General features: G+C 34.7%; 3 protein-coding genes across 3 annotated transcripts; 1 reads left to right on the top strand and 2 right to left on the bottom strand.

Moving 5' to 3' along the window:
• The first annotated feature begins 1,083 nt into the window (after positions 1-1,083).
• LOC311096937 (sialidase-3-like) lies at positions 1,084-4,231 on the top strand. Its single transcript, XM_084136385.1, has 4 exons — positions 1,084-1,149; positions 2,102-2,164; positions 2,363-2,629; positions 2,720-4,231. Exons 3-4 carry the CDS (start codon positions 2,378-2,380, stop codon positions 3,659-3,661), a joined length of 1,194 nt encoding a protein of 397 aa, XP_083992511.1. The 5' UTR covers positions 1,084-1,149; positions 2,102-2,164; positions 2,363-2,377; the 3' UTR covers positions 3,662-4,231.
• A 270-nt stretch (positions 4,232-4,501) lies between these two features.
• Positions 4,502-7,170, bottom strand: wdr73 (WD repeat domain 73). Its single transcript, XM_084136384.1, has 8 exons — positions 6,953-7,170; positions 6,734-6,801; positions 6,564-6,649; positions 6,392-6,480; positions 5,955-6,022; positions 5,645-5,806; positions 5,072-5,434; positions 4,502-4,920 (listed from the first exon to the last, which is right to left on the bottom strand). The coding sequence occupies exons 1-8, from the start codon at positions 7,003-7,005 to the stop codon at positions 4,682-4,684; spliced, it is 1,128 nt and encodes a 375-aa protein (XP_083992510.1). The 5' UTR covers positions 7,006-7,170; the 3' UTR covers positions 4,502-4,681.
• A 977-nt stretch (positions 7,171-8,147) lies between these two features.
• Positions 8,148-9,301, bottom strand: defbl2 (defensin, beta-like 2). Its single transcript, XM_084137617.1, has 3 exons — positions 9,212-9,301; positions 8,777-8,894; positions 8,148-8,295 (listed from the first exon to the last, which is right to left on the bottom strand). Exons 1-3 carry the CDS (start codon positions 9,267-9,269, stop codon positions 8,274-8,276), a joined length of 198 nt encoding a protein of 65 aa, XP_083993743.1. The 5' UTR covers positions 9,270-9,301; the 3' UTR covers positions 8,148-8,273.
• Between the last annotated feature and the right edge of the window lie 9,244 nt (positions 9,302-18,545).

Here is an 18,545-nt window from a genome sequence, read left to right as displayed (position 1 = left end):
CAACATAAGGGGTGGAGAGACCATAAATCCTTTTTGACATGAGAGATAAAGTTAATGAACTAAGTTAGCCCTGTATTTTAAGTATTAGGCTCTTAATTTATTTAGTAATTTTCCTACACCAAATGTTGCCATACAAGCTCATTACACAGGTTGTAGTGAAAAATGAAGTCTTAAACTCATAGAATTCTTAGTGATAAAAGAGATTCTCAACTGTCAATGATTTGCCTACCCAGTTCGGTAAACATGATGGATCCGTCTGAGAGTACTTTAAGACTGGAGAAACTGGAAGAACTGGCAGAGAGGGCAACTCTCTGATCCATACCATATCAAAACCATATGGATCTCTCATCCATACCATATCAAAACCATATTTTTTATCCAACACAGCCATTTAAGATTGTCAAACAGGAGAACTAATGCAATTTATCTCTATTTAGCATTGCAGTCTTTTTCCTGCCATTTCCAGAAATAAAACATACTGTATACTTCACATTCCAGGAGAGTATTTCTCAAAAGACTAATGCCCTGATGTCAAAACGCAAGAACATCACAGAGAGAGAGAGAGAGATAAACATGTGTTGAGTGTGTTTTGCAAAATCCTAAATCTCTTAACAGGGTTCAAAGAAACTTTTCCCCTTTATCAGCATTGAAAGGTGAGATATTTCTCTGAAAATACTGAGTGAAAGTTAAAAAGATTAATCAAAAAATTAGTTGAGAAAAAAATGTCAAGAATGTACTTCAAATATGCAAAGTGTGTACATGTACACACTTTTCTAGGTTTTCCATGTTTGTTGTTGACTGTGAATCACCTTGTCCCAGTGTGGTGAGAAATATAAAGAGAAAAAGAAAAAAATAATGAAAAAGAAAAAATATTGTTGTGCAATGGAAAGGACCCATGGATGTTAATGGTTGTTCATGGATAGCAATAAATAACCTTTGTTTTATGAGTGTAGTTAATAAATAATTATGAATATATAACCACATGCTAACTGTTACTTATCCTGATGTTTAATGTTTAACCTAGCTTCTGCAATTTGTTGATATAGAATATTATAAATACAGAATGCTCAGTATGTTTTGGTTAGACCCGATGAGAGGCTTCTGTGTCTGTGGTGACAAACCTGCTGTGAGAATCATTTGCTGCTTTCTGTGAGTATTTTTTCTTATAGTCTATTAGAGAATTATCAACAAGGACAGAAACCATGGAAGTTCCCCATATAGGTTATGGTAAACTAAAATGTTGTCATTTACTGAATTTTAAGTATAAATTAGATAATAATAATAGTAAAGCACCCTTGTAAAAAAAGACAAAATAAAAAAGTGGCATCATTGAATTGCAGGTTGACATGCAAGGTTGAAGTTGTGTAACTTTTATCTGTACAGTGATTGGATTCATTGTTTTGTTTTGGACTTGAGACAGTGATATATGATTCGTACTGTCCTACCTGTGAAGGAAAGCATGACGTTTTCATGACTGTTTTTATTATTGAGTATTGTGCATTTTAGAAGGAGCAAGGAAAATGTGGCAGCAGAAGATATATACTATATTAGCTATATACTGTAAATATTCACTTCATAATGACAAAGCAAAAACAAGAATTGTGACACATTTTTGCAAATCAAAAAAAATATTTACTAAAAAAACGACTTGCATAAGTGATGCGAGGAGATACAGTCAGATGATGAAATCAATTTTTATTTCTTAGCAGCAGATGATCAAATAATAAATGAGAAATAATAATATTTCATCCATAATCATGAGTAAAAGTTTAAAAGATTTTATACAGTTAAAGATGAGCAAAGCCAAGTTCCTCTTTTAATTGCCTACTGAAGCAAGTTAGCCTCACCAGACACAGCTGCAAGATTAGATACCTGGCTTTTGTGCTTTAGATGCCCCTTGGGTGAAAGTACAGTTTGTCATATTGTTCTAGACCAGATGCGACAGAAATACAGAAATTAGTCTCACTACACATTAGTATCTAAAGAAACTGCAGCTGTGCACCTTTCCTCTACTTGCTAGATGTTTTTTTTTTTTCTGAAAACATGATACAAACATGATATTTAAAATAAACATTTGTTTCAACTGTGGTCTGGCTGTTAGACTTCTGCACACGTCTACTGAAAAGAAAAGGTCAACCAAGTCAACTACAGAGAGACATCAAGGGTAATATAATGAAAAGAGCATTAAACATACATTTCAAATGATATTAAGAATAAACACAACAAACTATATGATTTCTTAAGATTGTTAGATTTGATTAAATGATGAAGGCTATATAAAAATATAAATATATAAGTATTCAAACCCTTTTCTGACTAACTGTCTTGTTACTTATTCTGATGCTGTTTATTATTTTTCTAGAGCTCAACTTTAACAATGGGTAACAAGACACCATCAAGAAGCAATTTAGACACAACAACAATATACAAACAGGAACAGTCTCAAAGTTGCTGTTGCTGTTGTAAAAAACAAGTGACATACAGAATTCCAGCTCTCGTGTATCTCAATGACGATCAATCCTTCCTTGCCTTTGCTGAAAAGAGAAAAACATTAAGTGACACAAGTGCAGAAGTGCTTGTGATGAGAAGAGGAACGTGGAATAATGGCAAGAAGATTAAAGAAGTTGAGGTACAAATTCATTTTTTAACAACTTCGCTATTTCATAGATACTTTACTTTAACCTGGCATGAAAACAGTCATGATGCTTTTTTATTTCAGTGGGTCAGTGGTCATGAGTTGCTCACTTCAGCTTGTCTACCAAACCACCGCAGCATGAATCCATGTCCGGTCTATGAGAGAGATTCCAAGACCCTCTTTCTGTTTTTTGTGTGTATTCCAAATGGGGTCTCTGAATACGAACAAATACGGACAAATAAGAGCCAAGGACGACTTTGTTATGTAACCAGTAAGGATGCTGGCATAACCTGGAGCCAAACTACAGACTTGACAGCAGATGTGATTGGTGAGCAGGTGAAAGACTGGGCCACCTTTGCTGTTGGACCAGGACATGGTGTTCAAATGAAGAATGGGAGGCTGATTATCCCGGCCTATGCGTATCGATACACTGGCAAACCTGATTGCACATCATGTTGCTGCTTATCATTTTGCTGTTTCACACCTTATGCTTTAGCGTTCTACAGCGATGATAAAGGAAACACATGGAAAGCGGGAAAACAAATGAATGTTGAGTCATGTGAGTGTGAGATGGCTGAGATCATAGATGACAAAGGTACAAGTACTCTGTACTGCAATGCCAGAACCAGCCTTGGCTACAGAACAGAGGCACTAAGCTACAACTCTGGAGAGGATTTTGACAAATTTTTAACCTCAAATAAACTAATAGAGACTGGAAAAGGTTGCCAAGGCAGTGTGTTGAGTTTTCATGAACAGAGTAGTCCTCCAAATACATGGCTGCTCTACTCTCATCCATCTAATCCAAAAAAGAGAGTGGATCTTGGTCTCTACTTGAATAAATCCCCATTGGATTCCTCTGGGTGGCCAGATGAACCTTTACTTATATTACATCATGGTCCCAGTGCATATTCAGATCTGGTTGAGTATGAGCCTGGACACTTTGCTTGTCTCTTTGAGTGTGGGAAGGAACATGAGAATGAAGAAATAGCCTTTTTGCTGTTCAAACTCCCTGAGAAAAGACTGTGAACGTGTACATTTAGTATTAATTGAATCCTCAAGAGTCAAGTACTTTCAAATGAATTGTTGATCTAATGTAACCTTCTTTTTTTCTTTCTTTATAGCATTACATACTTTATAGAGCCATTACAAAATATGTATTTTATTATGTTAATTTTGTTAATGCCAGTATCTCCTAATTCGTTAATTCATAACATTATGTAAGCTGAAAAACTTCTAGAAAATATAATTTCCTATACTTCATGTTTTCAAAAAAACCCCCAAAAAACAGCAGAAATCCTTTACATACTTTTTCCCCCCTCAGTGTGTTGCTGCAAACTGCTTCTGTTAACAATGTTCTGGAAACTATCTATTTGGAACCAGAGATTCAACATAATAGTCACTGTCAGCAACTTACAGTAGATTATATGTGTTGTATATAATTCTAGAACTGATCTATTACATACTAAACTCAAATAATGGACAATTTAAAGCATATATTTCATGTTTCATCTCTGATTAGTGCGAAATGCAACAAATTGTGGCAGAGATATTAATATACAATCAAATGTAACATGAATAAACATTCAAATGTAACCTAAACATGGTTTCCTCATTTTTAAACTTTATAAATAATATCACACATAATGGGTTTTCATCTGTTTTGCATACTTGACACTGAAGTCCATTGCCAACACAACAACAAAAACAGTCCACAACAACGTCAAAACAGTCACTGGACAAACACTGAAACAATATTACATCATATGAACACTGACGTCCTCTGAGGTCATTTTCACTACAATGGATAATTGAGATGCAAGATGACACCAGCTGTTTTTATGAAGCAGAATAAAGTATTCCAGAGAGCCGTGTAATAATATAGTTTATTGACTTAACAGTCATTGTAAAAGCTCAAAGACATTATTTTTTAATTGTTTGATATTACTTCATATACTCGTACAGAAATATTGTATGCAAATCTGTTAAAAACATGTATATGGTTTATTGCATGCATCACAGAACAGTTTTGTCTAATGATCAGCAACATCATCTGTCAGTGATTATGTCCACCCAGTCCCATACATGTAGAGATCCATCGGTAGCTGCTGAGAGAAGAGTGTTTGGTCGTGACTGATGCCAAGAATGGGTGGTGATAACAGCTGGGGAACCACTGTATTTTGAATCATGTGACATTTCATGACCTCTGTGTGAAAAAATTGGCTGAGGGCTCTGGGCCTCTGTGCTCCAATCTGTTGTGTTATAAATGTGTACTGTTCCATCAAACCCTTCAAAAAAGAAAATCGTCATGTCATTGGCAAGTAATCAATGGTCTTCACACAGGTTCACATTATTAAATACGTATACAACAATTTGTATCAATTCAACCTTACAAGACTAAATATTAGCTCATTTCAGAAAGAAAAAAGCTCTACTTACCAGACACAGACAGACAACTATCGAGAACAGGAGCCCAAGAAACGTTCAGAAAGTCATTGTTTGGTGGACTGTGTTGGACATTTAGTTGGGTTTGACAAATTGGACTCTGTAAATCTCTTATGTCTGACAGCAGAATGTGAGCGGAGGATGAAAGTCTTGCTACAATAGAAGGTTCGGACAGGGAGCTGTCACTCCTCAACCCAAATGACCAGTGCAATCCACTCTTACTTTCTTCCAGAGGATAATGAGCAGTTGAGGGGTCTCTTGTGTCACCCATGAGCAGAGTGCCATTGCTCGCACAAATGAGAAACGCATGAGCATTCACAAACTGTAAGCCACTCACTGAATCTAAGGACTCATTTCCTGTAAAAAATAAAAATAAACATAAATCATATGAAATGATATTACATGTACTAATACATGTAATTACATGTTTAATACTTAAACTCATTAACTAATGTAAAAAAAAAACAGGTTTTAATATTTAATAAATACATAAATATCTTATATTTCAACTAAAACTCATTAAAAACAACAGAGAAAAAGGTTAAAGGTAATAGGTTTTGATATTACCTAATGTATACAGAACCCGTCCTGTTGCTATCTCTGTCAGCTGAACATCATTTATACAAGAACCATGAAGAACTGTTGGATCCTCTGTCAATCCAGGTGCTATTTTAATGCCTTTTGTTGATGTGCTCTTGAGGTTTATGACTCCAGTCCTTTTTATAACATCTGTATTGAAAAATGGTAAGATACTATGCAACATGAATCCAAAAATATAAGAATATTATATAATAATAATTAAAAACAAAGTACACAATTACACAGGACTCAAAATATACATAATTATTTTCCTATTGGTAATCCTGGTATATCCTACCACTATCATCGCCTCCAATATCCCAAATCTGCAACGTTGAGCTAGAACTTCCACTAGTCGCCACACACCTGTAAAGAGCAGCTGATATAAATAAATAAAATAAAATAAAATAAAATATTACGAAAGAAAAACAAAGGGGGTGGGGGGTGGGGGGCAATGCTAAATGCAAATAGAAAAATGTAACTAATCATATTATCATGCACATACATAGCAAAGTAAATAGGCCTATACATTTTGAAACCTGTGAAGAATTGAACATTTCTCAATATCATGCTGTTGTAGACAGTCAACTCAATTAGCAGTATTTTGCCTCAATAAATAGTTTGTTATTAGTTACAATAAATCAAATTTGATAAATTATTTGATAGTATTATCAACTATCCCATTAGCAGATGACATTAATGTCCACTTCTGTTCTGAGCATATCTAATTCTTACCTCGTTCCAGGGATATGTATCAAACACTCAACAGGTTCCTCTGAAAAGCCACCACGCTGTACTTTGAAGTCTCTTTCTGCACAAAGACCCTAAAGTTGTGACCAACAGGCAGTTAAATGAATTGCACATTCAAAATACATACCAAAATTGCATTTCTGATGTCTTCATTCACCTGGTTGTCACCTGCATATAACTTAAGAGGCAGAAGTAACTCTAAAATTTCACTTTTTGCTCCAGTGTATCCTGCAACACAAATACCTGGAATATAAAAAAGAAAACTGCCTTTAACGGATATGATATTTTAATGGTCAACAATGTTTCAGGGATTCAGAGATGTTTTACTTTTGTCCCCCGTCCACTCTATTACTTTTGTAGGATGCTCCAGTTGAAACACATGCAGGTCTTTGTATCTGAAATCAAGAAGACGCAGAGTTAGCGGATGATGAAACGTGCACCTGATGCCCAAACATGCCGTCTAGGCAGGAAACACAGTGAATGTTGAGACACAACCAAGTATACAGGCAATTAAATGCAAGTCTAGTCTACTGCTGTCAGACTCACGTGTTTAGAGACTCCATAAACCAGTCATCAGCTTCATCAGAGGATATGTCCATGCTCAATGAGTGTTCACTTCCAAAACAAAGTAATAATAATTATAATAAAAAACTCTCTCAGTCCTACTTAAGTTCATTCATCGGGAGATATTTAAAAATAGGTTAATATTTCCGGGACATGTTCTTCTGTACTCCTGATGTGTTTTTTAAAGTCCGTGTTGCCTTGTCGCCATCTGGCGGCACGAGGTTAATGTCGCGCATTCCGTTTAGGACCTTACGTCCACTACAAAGATGATTTTTAAGATCATTCTACATTTGTTTTCGCTTAAAATAACCTTTGTGGTGTAATTTCATAGGCATTCATTGGCTGATATAAGTTGATAGGTTTGGGCCTCTTCAGCCTGTCAGGAAATCAACATAATTATGATTTGATAGAGATGGCTGATATCATTTATTTATATTTGTTTAATAGAGTAAAAAATTTTAATAACTTGAATATCTCCAACAAGGCAAACAAAATGCACCTACCTCTATCTTGGCTACAAACAAGCTGTTATATGTTCACTAGCCTACTATTGGCCAAGAAAATAAGGGCATAGTTTATTGAACAATAAAAGCTGATTTGAGCACACAGGGAATGGCAATTCTTGAAAACCATATATTCTGGTTTATTGTGTCGTATAAAGAAACAAAGTAGATAAATAAAACAGAAAAGCTTGGGATATAGTAAACAAGAGTAAAAACTGTTGGCATTTCATTTAGAAAGGCAGCATTCCACAAGTGCTATTGGGTTAGACCCTTCATTGGATGTGTTATTGTCTCTATAGTGGCTGTACAATGCAAAGCAAAGCCTGCACCACTTAAACCAGACCATTCTTTGACTTTCATAGGATCACAGTCTGAATAGAGTTAAATGTTGGAAATGTTTGGCATGCCTCTCTTGAAAAAGAACCATGTATTAATTGTAATCCAGGATTTACAGTGGTGGCATGCTTTAGCTCTCCCATCAGCTTTACTCACTTCATGTTTAAAACTGCACTGTTCCACACCTCATTACTTCATCTGCTTTTTATTTTGTGTGTCTCACAATTTTCAGATGATTTCTTTGTTTTTCAAACAAGAACAATTTTTACAAGAACATTTTTCATATTTTTAAAATCCTTGTTAAATGTCAAAAGACTCACTACTTTGAATGATAAAGAAATTGTTTATTTCACCACATATCAGCACTTAAACCTACATAAAGATTTCTTTGGTGATGACATTATTCTTCTGAGGATGTAGCTTTTAAATCAATCATCAGTTGAGGTCTAAGATTATTATTTTTGCTAAAACCGCACAGCACAGCATCTGAAAAAAAAAGGATAAATCATTGTTAGGAATTATGACCTTTACATTTGTTTAATGAATCCTAAAGTATTATATACAATACTGTTTGGGTTTAAAAAAAGACATTAAGAAATGAATACTTCAATTTAGCAATGATGCATTAAACTGATCAAAAGTGACAGTAATGTTGCAAAAGCTTTCTATTTAAAATAAATGCTGTTCTTTTGAACATTGATAATGAGAAATGTTTCTTGAGCATGTAAATGATTATTTTTCAGAAATTCAGCTTTGTCATTATATAATTAAATTACATAGAAAACACTTATTTTAAATTGTAATATTTTACAATATTGCTGTTTTTACTGAGTTTTTGATCTAATAAATGCAGCCTTGGTGACCATTTATAAACAGATACAATATTATATATTACATATTTATATACTATTTCATATAAATATAAAATATATTTTCAGTAATTTATTGTAATCTTATATCAACATACCTGTATCTGCGTGGACAAGCATGGTGACCAACAACGTATTCTTGGTCAAAACAGAACCGACGGCAGAGTCCTCCATAGCCACAAGTCCAATTCTGAATCTGCACTTCAGCATTATGCACTGAGACAAAATCATATCCAAAATGTATTGTTGTGCATGTATAAAATGTTAGTATCATCTGTGCACACAAGTTTTAATGCTATTGGTTAAAACAAACAAATGTTATGAAAAAATCCAATTAGAAGTTATCCAGAAAAGAAAATATGCGTGTCTAATAAGCAACACCTTATTAAGAAATATTACTATAATAAATGTATAAAATCAATCTTCTCTGTATTCTAAATTCAAATTTCTCATCTTTCACTTTAATCCACAAAGATTCACATGCAAACACCCTACCCACAAAGACAACAGCAAAAAAACAAAAAAAATCCTACCATTCCCTGCAAAGAGTGCAAGCAATGTAACAAACAGAATCATGGCAAGTTTCTTCATAGTTGTACAGTCTCAGCCTCTTCGGCTGTGTTGATGGCAGTGTCAATGTTTCATTTATACAACATTGAGGCAGAGGGGAGGAGCTTTAGAGCTTTAGAGCTTTACACTTTCCAGAAAAGGTGTCTTAAAATTAGGAGATTTTGTCCAGGAAAACTGCTGGCCTGAAGATTTACCAGAGTAATTTTAGTCTGCAACTGAGGTCTATAGCATCTAAAAAAGCAGTGTTATTCAAAGTTCAGGATTGTCAGAAGGATTTTTATCTAAAGCTTTTCCATTCTAAATTATATGGTGTAAAATATTTAGAGACCATATTCATATTCATGCTGCCAGTAAACTTAAGTCCCTCATATAGCCTACCTAAACACACAGACTTATAATGTATCATTCATTGTATGTATTGTTTGATTTTAAGGATAAATAAGTTACTGAATTAATATCAGCCAACCTTTCTTGGATGATCTCTGTTTAGCCTGAAAGATGTGTTTTATGAATGAACCAGCAGATGTCACTGCAACTTTAAAAGTCAAGGAGCAAATATGAACATCACTAAATTGATTATGGCTAAACAACTTCTCTAAATTCACTTTTTGTCTCAGTATGTTTCATAAAACCATTCATTTATGGGAATACAAATTATATGAGTACAAAATATGTTCTTTAATAAAGCTGTATTGTTTTATTTAAATCAAATCTTAGCACACCTCCCATTTCTTTTTTCTGCAGGAATTTTAGCTAGCTTCCTTGATGTGTTCATGATAGCAATCAAACAGTCTTATCTGTTATTAAAGCAGATTATTCATGGTTCTCACATTGTTCAGTGAAATGAGGGTAAAAACCACATCCTTTAGAAGACAGAGCGCAGCTTATGGGGAATTGTATTGTATGAGTTAAAGCGAGTTAAGTTGCTAAAAAGAGTGAAAATGGGTCATGGCATTATTAGCCTTTTTTTAATGTGCGTCATGTAATGCATCACAAGGCCATTATGGAGGGGCCGAATACAAAAACATTCCCCCTGGAGACAGAAGGGAACATTAGAGAGATTTGAAATGAATCTCACTGTTGTTTTTGGGTCCAAGGACTGAAACAGATTCAGTTTGGGAAAAATATACTGGTTTAAAACTTATATATATATAATATATATATAATATACTGGTTTAAGGTGCACACGCATGTGGTTACAGACACTTTGTTTCTGACTTTGCCTTACTGCTGTGGAAAATTATACATAATAGACAATTATGCAATGTGACAGGCTTTTAAGCTTTCTGTGTCTGCTAATGGTCACATTTCCCTGTGTTTTTAGTCTACCTTTATTTCAGATGGGGGAAACCATGGCGACTGGATCTCCCACATACTGCCCGACATAAAAGAAGGAAAATAATGGAGCCAGCGGCTTCCTGATATACCGTGGAGAAGGTTGAAGTGCCTCGAGTCATGACAATGAGAGCACAACTGACCTTGCTTTCAAACTCGGAAGTCCCCTTCAAATCTGATGCTAAGGACAGTCTGGTGCAAATGAGGACATTTCAATTACAATTCATATAAACCAAAATAAAGAAACAAAGATTTTCTGCAAATGTCACAAATGTGATTTTTTTAAACACCAGGATGGATTTGAAATGCGTCATCGCCACTATGTGCTTTGACATGATGTTGGATGATGAACTCATGGGGAGACTTTTTGTTCACACACACACACACACACACACACACACACACACACACACACACACACACACACACACACACACACACACACACACACACACACACACACACACAGCCACAAATGAAAAGAGACATCCCTCCTGTCAGTCATGCTGTAATTATGACCATGAAATGATGTAGCAGAATGGTTTGTCGTATATTGTAGTTTTGACTCCAGAGCTTTTTTCCTGCAGCACTTGTTAAATGTCAAAACAATGATGATTGGGTTACAGTTCAAAGTTCTCAGAAAACGTACTTTTATGCAACACACAATAACAAAGTTGTTCTGACGTGTCCTCTCATGATGACTGTCTCTATTGCTCATTTTCAGTCTTCCCACGTCTCTTCATATTTGGTTTCATGTCATAAATAATCAAATATTCATTGATCTTTTCAGACTAGATCATATGAGTCATTCTTTTCTTTCTGTTGTTAAAGTCCGCATGAAACGGAAGTCTTTTCTTCCATATTGTGACATATCCAAGTGAAACGGCTTCTCGAACAAGAAAAAAATTTAGGGCCAGACTTGGTTTTGTCCATCAGGAATTGATTGGATTGTTGTGGGGTGCGCTTCCCGAAGCTATACTGTCAAGTTCTGTTGTTACCAATACAATTCAACGGAACTTGCGTCCAGTTCGCTAACAATGTTTACCCCAGGTTTGCTATTGCTGTGATGTCATGTGAGTGACAGGTTATCCTGCACCAGTAAACACGTCATCAGTTAATTTTATAAAAAATTTACGAGGGCACATTATTTTTTTATGCGGGATAAATCATTTATAGTAAATACTGCAAAGCTTCTGTTTATGTTCGCTGATCAATGCTTACGTTTGAATAAAAGCCTAAATTAAATCTGTTTGTCATAAAAAGCAATTGTGTCTCTTCAGAAAAATTGGACTAAACCGCTCAATGGGGTAACTCATTATAAGTAACTTCAGTTACGTAATCAGATTACTTTTTTAACTAGTTACTAAGTAACTAGTAAAGTAACACATTACTTTTAAAATTATATATATACTGTATCAGTGCATTTTTTATTTTATTTTATTTTTTATTTGGGCAATCTATATGCACTGAAGCTGAAATCTACAGATGCAAATAGATAAAGTGCAATAAAATGAAGGCTTAAATGTGTATTTTGGATGTTTTTCCACTAGTCTGAAAGAAAACATGTTATGGAAGCAAAGCCCAAAATCTCAATTTGCCAGTGCATGAAAAACAAAAAACAATGGTGTTGCCTGTAGTGTCATGATTTCCATTCTAAAGGGAAAAGAGGTCTTAAAATTGTCATGTAAAGCTAAATTGCATCTATTTTTGATGCAGAAAACAACCCTTGACAAGCTTGTTGACCTAAGGGGAAAAATAAAATGATTAAAAAATAGTATATGTTCCCTTTAATTGTGGTCATATTAAAAATCAATATCACTCTATCAACAGGACAGCACTTATTCCTTCAATTGGGTCATCTAACATGTAGCCTAATGCTCAAATTTCTACATTTGGATTTTGCATGGGGTTGCATCCATCCTTATGTTATGTAGTTTTAAAATGTAATTTCAATATAAATTTTCGAAGCACAGTCAGATTGGACTTTCATAATACTGAAATGACACATTGAGGTGCCATATGCTGTCCTTGCCATAGAACTAATTTAGAGAACTAGAATTCAAGGGTCAAACTTATTAAAACTGGTCACATGATTATCTAATGGACTGCCTCAAACCTGTACAGAAAATGTTCTTCATAGAATAAAATGTCAAGTGTCAATCACACTACTGGAGACTCTCAGGAACATTGAAATGACTTCTAAAAGGTCTTTATGTTTGTATTCTTCCAGCAATTATGATTCGCTAAATTTCATTTAGGGTCTTCATATAATTTCAGTTAGGGGCTCTTTATAAATTGCACAGAAGAAAATGAAAATGACTTTGGGAAACGGTTACATTTGTAGCATGAATATTTAGAACACAGTGGAAAAATCAGTTTGGCTCTCGTTCCAGACCTTTTCACAAGTAATTTGTAAGATTAACAATTAGATTAGCTGTGACTAAAATCCTTCATTAAATACGGTATATAAAATAATATTTTTCTAGATTTAACAGTAACAGCATAAATGTTATAGAATAAGAAGTGTTGCCCGTGTGCAAACTCATTCACAAATCAAAGGGAAGGTCTCTGAAAAAAAATTAATATTGCTCCACTTTGATGTCTCTCTCTCCCTCTCTCTCCCTCTCTCTCTCTCTCTCTCTCTCTCTCTCTCTCTCTCTCTCTCTCTCTCTCTCTCTCTCTCTCTCTCTCTCTCTCTCTCTCTCTCTCTCTCTCTCTCTCTCTCCCATTAAATGCGGGTATATTAACAAAGTGAAACTTCCATTCCTTCAGCTGAGATTAGCCAGCAAACTAATTCCCTCTCTAACCCTGCTACTTTGAAGTGTTCAAGGGAGCCAAGAGCTTTTGTGCATGATTTACATAATCTGACAACTGCATCCCATCATAGAGATGTCTATTAACAGGAAAGTGTTCTAATTTCTAGCATCATCATCATCATCATCAATACTGTTATCATTTTTTTCGGTTCCAAATCTCCAACTAAATATTTGCATTTGACACTTTCATGTTGCATTCAAGGATCACATTATCTATCTATCTATCTATCTATCTATCTATCTATCTATCTATCTATCTATCTATCTATCTATCTATCTATCTATCTATCTATCTATCTATCTATCTATCTATCATTGCATTTAGACATGGGTCTCATTCACTAAGCATGTATGTACAAATTTGTGCGTGAATTGTGCGTACTAACGATTTTAAGAACAAATTAATGTGTGTACGAACGTGTTGTGAATTAGGCAGAGATTTTTCGTGAGAAGTTCTCCTGTACGTACAAATACGAAATAATCCACGCAATTATTAGTGAATGAGACCCACTGTCTATACAGTTTTTGTAAACCATGCAAATACACATTCTTTTGAACAAATTGCAAATGCTTTTTTGTACATTCATGCAATTATGTACAATTAGACTATGTACAAGTGTCTGCTGTTTCCTACATTATCAATTGCTTATGTCATGTTGATCAAAATATGTCATTACAGTTTTTCTCAGTCGCTTTGGTGCATTTCTCATATCAGAAATGAAATACTCAAAACTACTTGTTCAACCTCCACATCATCTAGTCACTTGTGCACATAATAAAAGCAGTTTCTCATTCTTTTGAACATGTTGCGATTGCTTTGGTACATTCATGCAACTGATTATGTACAATTGTCTGTGGTTTCCTATATTATCAGTTGTTAATGCCATGTTGCTCAAAATATATTAAATAGTTATCTGTGCAATAGTCTTACCCCTCAAAACATCTAGTCATTAATTCATCGTATAAGTCATTAAATGCAAAATGGTTGATCTAGTTGTCATAAACTGTCAAGCATATTTTCTACACATTTCTATGATACTTTTTTTTTGTAATGTGTCCTGAATTGATGAATTGCAGAGGTGCATTTTGAATTTCACTAATGAAGGGAAATGTAAAGGGCTAGATATCAGGTCAAAAGGTACAGTCGAATGTTGGGAGAACAATCACTCAATCATTCAAACGTAGACAGTCAGTCAGTTGCATGTAGTCAGACAATGTTCACTATACTGTGATACTGTATACTTACTGTAATGCTATATTTCTTGCATTTTATATTATACAGTAAATATAGCCTACTTTATAGAGACAAAATCAATGTAACACACAAACACACACGTATATATACAGTGTGTGTGTGAGAGATTGACTATAGTCTTGTCTTTTTCTTTATATCTCAATGACATTTTACTGTAATTTGTCGACAGACCAACAGTAAAAGTGTAACTGTGAATCCTGTCCAGTCTCTTGCAATCAATATCCCACATAGAGTAATGTGTAAATTTTTATATATAGATAGATAGATAGATAGATAGATAGATAGATAGATAGATAGATAGATAGATAGATAGATAGATAGATAGATAGATAGATAGATAGATAGATAAATTGCAGTCTTGTGCATTTTCGATCATTGTCATCAAAATCGTAGCCATAGTTTACATCTGAAAATACTGACAGATACACTGTTATATTGACAACATGACTAAGCATTTTGACTATGTTGTTTGTGAACAATGACAAAAGGACTTTTCATTCTGATGGCACTGATATGTTCATTGACATAAATAATTACCTTTGAGAGATTTTGAGCAAGTTACAGGCTTTGCAGGTAATCTATTGTGTGGTGCTGTTTTGAGAAATGTACACTGGTCAAGCGACTGAAAAAAATAATAAGGTAGAGTTGGGGAAAACGCCCTCTAGGGGTAACCACCCCTACTGTTTTTCCCAAAATAACCAATAGATAAAGACAAGATACTTTGTTGCTATGACTAAGTTGACAAGAGTGATGTAGAAGTATTGACTGTGACGCTTACACTGGCGACGTACCTGAGAGAAACAGATTTCACAGTAAGTAATCTAATTTTCAGCAGTAAGAAAAAAAGTGTTTTAAAGCTTGTTGTTTTGTAGAACATCACAGTTATGATATGAGAATAAAGCCTGTAGTTAGGTCCTTATTAACATGTTATTTAAGGAAAATATAATTATATTTTTAGAATGACATAAAAAAATAAAAAAATAATCCAAACCTAGTCTGTGGGGTAAAACGCCCCAGGGGGCATCGCTTCCCACTATCATAATTACTGCAGTTACCATGGTCTGAACATCACATCCTTTGTTTTTCCATCAAATGTAATCTAACTAGGTGGTTGAATAAAAATATTTGGACTTTATATTTACAATTACCTCAAGTTAGCTAGCCAGTTAGCATCAACTAACAATATTTTTCAAATAGGCTGATTTTCAGCATGGTTCATTAAAGGGGTCATGGATGTCCATTTTCCACAAGTTGGTATGGTTCTTTAGAGTGTTCATGTAAAGTTTGTAATATACTTTGGTTAAAATTCCTCAATGGTTGTGTAAAACAACACCTTTTTTACCTCCTCAAAAACAGCTCTGCTCACAGTGACCTGTTTGTGCGTCTCTTTAAATGATAATGAGCAACTGCTCACCCCATCCCTCTCTTCCATGGGTGTCGAATGGCTAAGGGCAGAAATATGCTAATACGGGACAGTCCGTCAGTGGTCTTGGGTGGAGCATGAGCATAATGACATCATAGTGCTCAGAAAATCCAAACGGCCTGATTATTGAGTTTAGACTTTTTGAGGATTAACAAAAAGGAGTGAATGGATTTGTTTCATTGCATGGTGGTTGTGTCCACACACTGCAAAGACACATTTATATGCAAATACCATATAAAAGTGAATTTTGCATCCGATGACCCCTTTAATGAATATTAATATTTATCTATACTGTTATTTTGCCATGTCTTTTTAATTTTAAGCTAAAACTGCTTGCACTATGAATTTGCTGTAAAAGTATAAAGCAAATTGTTGTTGTTTTTTCAGAAAGGGGGCATTTTACCCCACCTGTGGGGCAATAACACCCCCTTGGTACAAATTACATTTTTGTTAAAAATCTAATAACTTTAAAATGAAAACTCTGGCCTTTTTTTCACACGTAGTTTCTACTACTCTGCCTAGGTCAGTGCTGTTGAGTCTCGGGAATGTTCAACAAACTTATGGCTAATTTGAAATAAACGTTCAGTCCATTTTACGCTTTAAGCAATTTAAGTATGGAGAAATTAGTTTCGGTTCTCAGAGGGCAGAAGAGAGCTTTGATGTTTCTTAGTGAGCTGTCGTTCTTTTTCCTCTCTCACAAATTAAAGAGGGAGTTTGGAACACACAATATGGAGTTCAAGGTGTCTAGGGACATTAGTCAAAATACTGGCTCTTCGGGAGGGAGATACTGAAGGAATTAAGCTGTGCTTGGGTTCAGAAACTCGGCCAATAGAGATATGCTCAGAGGTATTTATAGGAATCTGCCATTAGGCAAAAAAAAAAGAAAAAGAAAAAAGAGTGCAAGTCAGAACAGAGTATACTGGGATCATTTAAGGATTTGATTTTACTGTAAAAGACAAATTGTGGTTTGTCATAGTGCCAATTAATAATACATAACTAAGTCATTCTTTAAATAAAAATATGAAGGGGAACCCTGTAAAAAATTCAAAATCAGAGAAACTGATGAGTGTGAATTTAAATTGAATTGGCCACACGCTACAGGAAGTTAAATTAAATTGCACGCACGTAATGCATTCTGGGAAATTAAATATTCTTGGTCTAAAAATATTATATAAATGTATACTATAAAGTTTCAAAAGGTGAAATTTCAAACATAATAATTAATAATTTTACATTTTAAATGTGACATGTAATTGAAGTAGCAACAGATAATTTATTCCATATTGTGACACATCCAAGTGAAATGTATGTATTTTGATAAAAAATGATGAGGTCTATTTAAAAAAAAAAGAAAAAAAAAAAATTCATTAAGATGCATTTAGTAAATAGATTAGGTGAATTTCCATTTCATACAGATTTTAAAGATTATGTCAGGGGCATGATAAATTACATTTCATCCTTTTTATTATTAATTACATTTAATTAATCACAAAAATAACACATTAAATTGACAGCGTTTATTTCGACATAAAACATCTGCAGTATACAGTATAAAGCATTATGTTCACACTAGTCCAATATGCTTGCTTATTACTTAACCTTCATAAATAAAAATGCGAGCATCACTCCATTTGACAAAATGCATCTTTGACGGTCCTTTGAATCCGCTCCAAACAACAAACCAATGAAAATGTTCATTGTCTTCCCGGCCCTATAAAGAGCTGTGTTTGTAAAATGGAATACGGTTAGTAGCGTGTCCAATGCAGAGGGCACAGCTCATCTTTGGCTTCACCAAAGGCTGCCTGGTGTTTGATAACCCCCGGATTTGTAGGAAGACATGGTTTGCATTTGTAATCAGGCCTCCAGCACTATGTCCTGATTGCTAATTGTATCCTTTGGGCCCTGCATGCTTCCTGCATGGTTATTACTGTCCTTACTCCTTCCCTCTCCTCTCTCTCTATCTCTCACACATGTGTTACTTTTGACTCTTACAACCACACATCCCCCACACCCCCCACTATGCTTTTTTATTCAAATAATTCTCGCCTATTTAACAAACCACCATGTGAGCTGCCAGTCACACAGGGCAATCCCCATTCAGTAATCAGAGCGGTTCAGTTGCACATGAGTTTTTACTGATGTGCTGTAATGGTGAGCTCTCAGCAGGATCCGAGTCTTTCGGTAAGATGCTAAATCCTCATGTGTCCCCTGGAAGTCTCAGCAAAATAAAGGCGGCAGATTGTGGTTAAAAGGTGCTGCAGTTTTATTGACGTAGCATTTATTTATTTGCAAGCACGCACATGCATATTCACTCGTTGTTACCTGTTAATTTGCATATTATTCTTGCAAGTCATATGAATTAACTGAAGCAATTGATTCGCAAAATGATTAATTTTCGAGGGCTTAAAGGTGATGCAGTTTTATTGACATAGCATTTCTGTCATGACAACTCTCAGAGTGTTTGGCAT

Source organism: Abramis brama (assembly GCF_963993115.1).
Source record: "Abramis brama genome assembly, chromosome: 15".
In the NCBI taxonomy this organism is placed as follows: domain Eukaryota; kingdom Metazoa; phylum Chordata; class Actinopteri; order Cypriniformes; family Leuciscidae; genus Abramis; species Abramis brama.
The sequence above is the reverse complement of the archived record's forward strand: the minus strand, read 5'-3'. Positions and strand labels throughout refer to the sequence as shown.